The 6039-nt window shown below is 40.2% G+C and overlaps 1 protein-coding gene and 1 long non-coding RNA gene across 2 annotated transcripts; one reads left to right on the top strand and one right to left on the bottom strand.

Annotated features, from left to right (window-relative positions):
* Positions 1–67: 67 nt before the first annotated feature.
* On the bottom strand, positions 68–564 carry LOC134227218 (uncharacterized). The gene is made up of 3 exons (XR_009983630.1): positions 420–564; positions 239–336; positions 68–181 (listed from the first exon to the last, which is right to left on the bottom strand). It is a non-coding gene; the product is annotated as an uncharacterized LOC134227218 (long non-coding RNA).
* Positions 565–2559: 1995 nt separating this feature from the next.
* Positions 2560–5264, top strand: LOC134221687 (uncharacterized). Its single transcript, XM_062700875.1, has 2 exons — positions 2560–2654; positions 3694–5264. Exons 1-2 carry the CDS (start codon positions 2633–2635, stop codon positions 5262–5264), a joined length of 1593 nt encoding a protein of 530 aa, XP_062556859.1. The 5' UTR covers positions 2560–2632.
* Positions 5265–6039: the final 775 nt, after the last annotated feature.

The raw sequence follows: 6039 nt of genomic DNA, 5'->3' as shown, positions 1-6039 counted from the left end.
AAATCAACACTATTCATATTTTTGTAAAAAAAAAATGTGCCTTACCTTCGTATTCCGGGATGATCAGTACCGATTGCTAATGTCAAGGCACCGATTCCAACTGCCAAGATGGCGATTCCAAGTAGAAGCTCCCTACGGCAGTCTCCGGTACCCGGTGGATTTATAACAACTGAGCAGCAGCCTGCGAAAAAGGTGTTGGATTAAAATCTGTGATAGGTTATCAACAATTTTCTTTCACCTGTATTGTGCATCATCCGGAGCCGAAAATCTGGGTATCATTGTCCGTTGTCATCCCAGAAGCAGTTTGAATTGCGCAGCGGGGCGTTTCTGCTGTTCCTGCAAATTAACAAAAGGTCTCAATTAGAGATAATGATGACTGTTGAACATTCATAAGAAATCAGAATGAATTATTTACCTACCACATGAAAATAGCGGTTCTTAAAACGCCTGTTTTCCACGTCATCCTTCAGGGGCGGGTCACGGAACGGAACCGAAGAGCGAAGACATCGCCACTTGGATTTTATCCAGCATTTCGCGCGCGGTAATGGCTGCCGTTTTTTGACACTTTTCTAGGCAGCGAAGTGTCAAAAAACGGCAGCCATTACCGTGCGCGAAAAGCTGGATACAATTAACTATAGTTTTATATTGGTGCGAAGCGAACTCGACAAACCAGACAAACTTTTCTAGTGCGCGAGAGAATGTAAATAAACATGGTTGTCAACCATGCGCCAGCAACCGTCTGAACTATGAACTAACAGTAAATCAACAGGTGGTCAAAAACATTTTTAGCTCACATCAATATTTGTAACATCCACATGAAAATCAATGCCCGTATATGAAAAATACCAATAGCATTGCATTTTTGAGACAATCATTTAAATATTTTATGTTGTATTATTATTGTTAGGAAATTAATGGTATAAATATTTTTATCTGATCTGGTATCGTTTACGGCACCCATCCCATAGTGCAGTGGAATTTTCTTATTTTCTTCGTTTTGTGTTAGGTGATTTGACAGTTTTACAATTCTTAAGTTGAGAGTGGAAACTTTCAAATTTACACTTCCAATGAGTGAAAAACACTTTTAAATCAAACACATTACTTTCACTGTACGCAATCTTACTTTCATAATTACCAAAAATAAGTACTTTTTAGTTGTAAAGTGCAACATTTTTATTGTAATCATTGTTTGTTTTTTCTGTGTAAAGATGCGCTAAACAACGCATCAATTAGTTTGACAAATAAATAAAACTTCGGAAGAAAGTTCGGTTCGTAAGTCCCGACTTCCGAATTCTAACTTGGTGCTACGCCGACAATATGTTTTTATATATTCTGAATCTGCATAAAAATATGAGCCGAACCCCAATTTTTCAGAATTTTTGGAGCCCCGGAACTATTTTTAATTTGCATTTTAAATTTATATGGGACTAAAAATTTGTTCTTATGCTGCATGGGCGGACTGTCATTCTATGAATGTTAGTGTCATTCTATCGATTGAAATGGCTTATTGTTTGCTGTATAGAAATGTAAATAAAAGTTTTACAAACAAAATAAAAATATGTTGGAGATCAGCAAAGCATGCTCTTTATGTTGAACAATAAAAATCCCAAGAAAAATCCTCATATTTTTCTTTGCTAAACAACCCAATTGTAAAATTGATTCCTCCTTCTTAGACCCATGCGCGAGAATTGTCCGCGTGGATATTTGTCCCGTGTGAAAATCTTATACATATCGGCTGAGGCGTCTTGTTGGAAATTACGTGCGTGGAAGTGCTATCAGATTCGCCAAATAGATGTTTGAACGTTTGTTTACGAAAGCAGATAAGTCGTTTTGAAAATTTGGTATTGAACTATAGCCTTAGTTGAATTCAATTGACTTGGCGCAAGACGAACATGTTCAACTTTCTTTTTGTTCAAGTGAGTTGAACGTAGTTCATAATTCGAGTTGGCGCTGTTACCCAATGATGAGTTTGGCACCAACATTTCAAAAGGGCGAAACTGCTTTTGTAAACAAAAGCTTCTCACGTCGCTGGTGGGCTAATTTGGGCCCACCCACGCAATCCCGAGCGCAATCCAACACCACTGATGGAAGCAGCGAATCCTTTTCTTTCATTCAATTGCTCTGGATTGCAAAAATCAGCCCACCAGCAACGTGATAAGCTCTTGTTCACAAAAGCAGTTTCGCCATTTTGAAATGTTGGTTCCGAGTTGTGCAACTGGATTTCGAAAAATGCTCAAATTCTTTAGCTGAGAGAACGAGATAGCACAGAACAAGACCCATTAATGGGTAAATTGAAGTTCTCCTTGCGTGCGGAAAACCTATAGGGTGGATGAAAATAATTACGAAGCTAAAACAATCAATGCAGTTACGCTCTCATGATACTAAGTGTAACGGGTGTATCGAATGACATGGTGTTTCATTGACGGGTAAGAGAACACGCGAGAGTAACTAGTATTCAGTAGCGGGTGAAAGCCGGACGAATGAGTGAACCTACGAATGGGTGAGAGGTAAACAGGAGATGAACTGGAATAGCAGTGGCAAGCGAGTCAGTCAGTGTTCGGCAGCGCAAGGCAACGGTTCATAAGTATAAAGTTACTGTATGATAGGAACCGACGAATAACCGCATTTTACAATGGCGACGAGGATCAAAATAGGTGAGTTTTTTTTTCAACAGGAAAACTAAACTGTGAATTGATGCACAGTTGATGATGAAAATTATGGATTATTTATTAGAATGAAGTAGAGAATGGTGTGCATCAGATTTTTTTTTCGGAAGACGCTAAGAGAAAAACAAAATGGCGGCCCCAAAGGGCGACTACACCGATGCAAAGAAAAAAAAAATGGCTGCAGATATCATGAGCAAATCGAAGATTATGAGATTGCGAAAATAAAAATGTTCTGAAAGATTTTTGCTTCGTGCTGGAGAACTATGCTTCGTGATGGGGGATGCTATGCTTCGTGCTGGGGAATCCTATGCTTCGTGCTGGGAAACACTATGCTTCGTGCTAAGGAACTATGCTTCGTGCTAAGGAACTATGCTTCGTGCTAAGGAACTATGCTTCGTACAGATGAATTATTTTTCGTACTGAGGATTTAAGCTTCGTGCTGAAGATTTTGCTAGGTTCTAAACAATAATTCGATAAGGCTACGTGCTACAGATTAATGCTTGGGGCAAATAAATTGTGGAAGGAAGGATTCAGGTTGACTACGTGAGAGAATATTTCTTGTGCTCTGGATGGTGTGCTACGTGCTTATATTTGAACCTCTAAAAGACAGTACGTTGATGTGGGTTTGTGTGTTGCGGTGGAATTATGCTTCGTGCTGGAAAAATGTGTCATATGAAAAACGTAAATGAAATTACTTCGGAAATTGTGGTGACCTACATGGATACATACACATGTTTTTTGTGGTTTGTATGGATGTTTTTGCAAGAGTGCAGCAACGAGCATCAGACTGTATTTAGAAATAAAGCTGAATAGTGATACACACACATGCATTTTTGGTAAATTTTGAAGAGTGGCTTCGTGCGAATTAAGATGCTGACATCTATGAGGATTTCTATAAATGATTTGTGAGGTTAGGTTAGGGGGCTGTTAACTAATCGAGTTTTTTTTTGTGTACAGCGAAATGGAAAACAATTAAGTCGGCGAATATTTTATAATATGAAATGTGTCTGTGTGTGTTTTGTTCCAGATGCGACTGCAATGCCACCTTTCAAGGTGGGCACAGATCCAAGAAATGATTGGATCAAGTGGAAGAGGGCACTGGAACGGTTTTTGCAAGCGAACAAAATCGAGGATGATGAAGAAAAGTGTAATTTGCTGCTAGTGCTGGGCGGTATCGATCTCCAAACATATTACGACAAAGTAGCGAAATGGGAGGTGCACAAAACAGTGGAGGAGGGTGAAGAAATAGTGGTTCTCCAGTATGAGTCAGCTATTTTATCACTTGATGAATACTTTGCACCCCAGTTGAGGAGGAGATTCGAACGACATCTTCTGAGGTCAATGCGACAGAACGACCAAGAGCCATTTGAAGAGTATGTATTCCGACTACGAGAACAGGCAAATCGTTGTTCATTCATTGATTGCGACGATATGATCGTAGATCAAATTATCGAAGGATGTAGATCAGCTGATCTGAGAAGGAAGTTATTGACGGATGATTTGACGTTGCTGGAAGTAATTAATTTGGGAAAAACGTTAGAAGAGGTCCAGAAACAGACGAGAGAATACGACAGACCCTCATCTTCGTTTGACAACGGCTCTTTGGTTCAGAAAGTGGTAGGAAAGACCGTGTCCAGTACTCGATCATGGGAAGGCTCAAGAAAATGCTATAATTGCAATAGACCGGGTCATCTTGCAAGGGAAACAGACAAATGTCCGGCGAGGAATTCGGAATGCTATGGATGTCGAACGAAAGGCCATTTTAAAATTTGCTGCCGGAAGAGGAAGCACAGCGAAGCAACAAACAGTATCAAATACTCCGGAGCTAAGCAAATTCGCGCAATTCTGAATGATGAAACAGAAACACAGAAAGGAGTTTTCTTCGTAAAAGTCTCCGAAGATCTGAATGAGATTCTTGAGCTGGATATTGGTGGAATAATTACCAAGATCGTCATTGACTCTGGATCCCCAGCAAATATCATCGACAGCAAGACGTTCAACAGATTGAAAAACGAAGGAGCCCAGATCCTGAATGAAAGAAAACCTGAAAGCGGAGAAATGAAATTCAAAGCGTTCGCATCCAACCGGGACATTTACTTCAGTACAGTGTTTGAAACGGAGGTGAAAATTCCTGGTGAAGAAATTGGAATCTGGTCTCATTTCTTGGTTTCCCCTGAAGGGCAAGTTAGTTTGCTCAGCAAAGGTACTGCGTTTGCTCTGGGAATATTGAAAATCGGATACCACGTGAACCAGATCTCAGCAGCAGGAACGGCCACTAAAGACAACAAAAAGGAATTTCCGAAAATCAAAGATGTTCGTTTGTCAATCCAAGTTGACGAAACGGTAACACCAGTCGTACAACCAGTTCGGAGATTTCCCATGTCCATGGAAGCGGACGTGGAGAGAACCATTCAAGAACTTTTGGAAAAGAGAATCATCGAACGAGCGGAAACTCCTACAACATGGGTATCACCATTAGTCCCAATAAAGAAAGCAGATGGCAGAATCAGATTGTGTGTGGACATGCGAGCGGCCAATATTGCAGTGAAGCGGAAAACTATCCAATGCCAAACATCGATGATGCAATGTCACGAATAAAGAAGGTATGTTAAAGATTAATACATATTTGTTTTCATCATGCGTAATACTAGATATATTTTTTGTTTGTGGATACTGTGATGTTGCAAGGTGATGCAAAAAGAACCTTTAAACCACGTATTACCACTTTGAGATCAACCCTGACAGTAGAAATATTACTACCTTTGTTGCCAGAAGCGGTGTTTACAGGTTCTGTAGACTAATGTTTGGTATTAAGTCAGCCCCAGAACTATTCCAACGAGAAATGGAAATCTTATTCCGCGGTATTGCTGGTCTGATTGTTTATATGGACGATTTCTTAATCCATGGGGAAACAGAGGAAGCACATGACCAGACATTGCAAGAAGTTCTCAGCCGTATCAAAAGTTAAACATGAGAATCAACGAAGAAAAGTCTGTTTTGGGGTATCATCCGTGACTTTCTTAGGACACATCGTGTCTACCGAAGGCATCCGACCTACGGATGACAAAATCAAAGCCATATTGAACCTACACGCACCATCATCTGTCTCGGAGCTACGGTCCCTTCTAGGGCTAATAAATTTCGTGGGAAAGTTCATTCCAAACCTTTCGGCAATGACTGTTAATATGAGAAATTTGCTAAACAAGCAAAGCTCATTCGATTGGACTGCATTACATAACCGAGAACTAGATACTGTCAAGGCTGTGCTTGGCAGAGTCGATTACCTTGGATTTTTTGACCCGAAGGATGACACTGTTCTTGTCACTGACGCTAGTCCTTACGGGTTGGGCGCAATTCTATTTCAAGTTAAGAA

The sequence above is a fragment of the Armigeres subalbatus genome, chromosome 3, assembly GCF_024139115.2.
Source record: "Armigeres subalbatus isolate Guangzhou_Male chromosome 3, GZ_Asu_2, whole genome shotgun sequence".
Lineage (NCBI taxonomy): Eukaryota > Metazoa > Arthropoda > Insecta > Diptera > Culicidae > Armigeres > Armigeres subalbatus.
The sequence above is the reverse complement of the archived record's forward strand: the minus strand, read 5'-3'. Positions and strand labels throughout refer to the sequence as shown.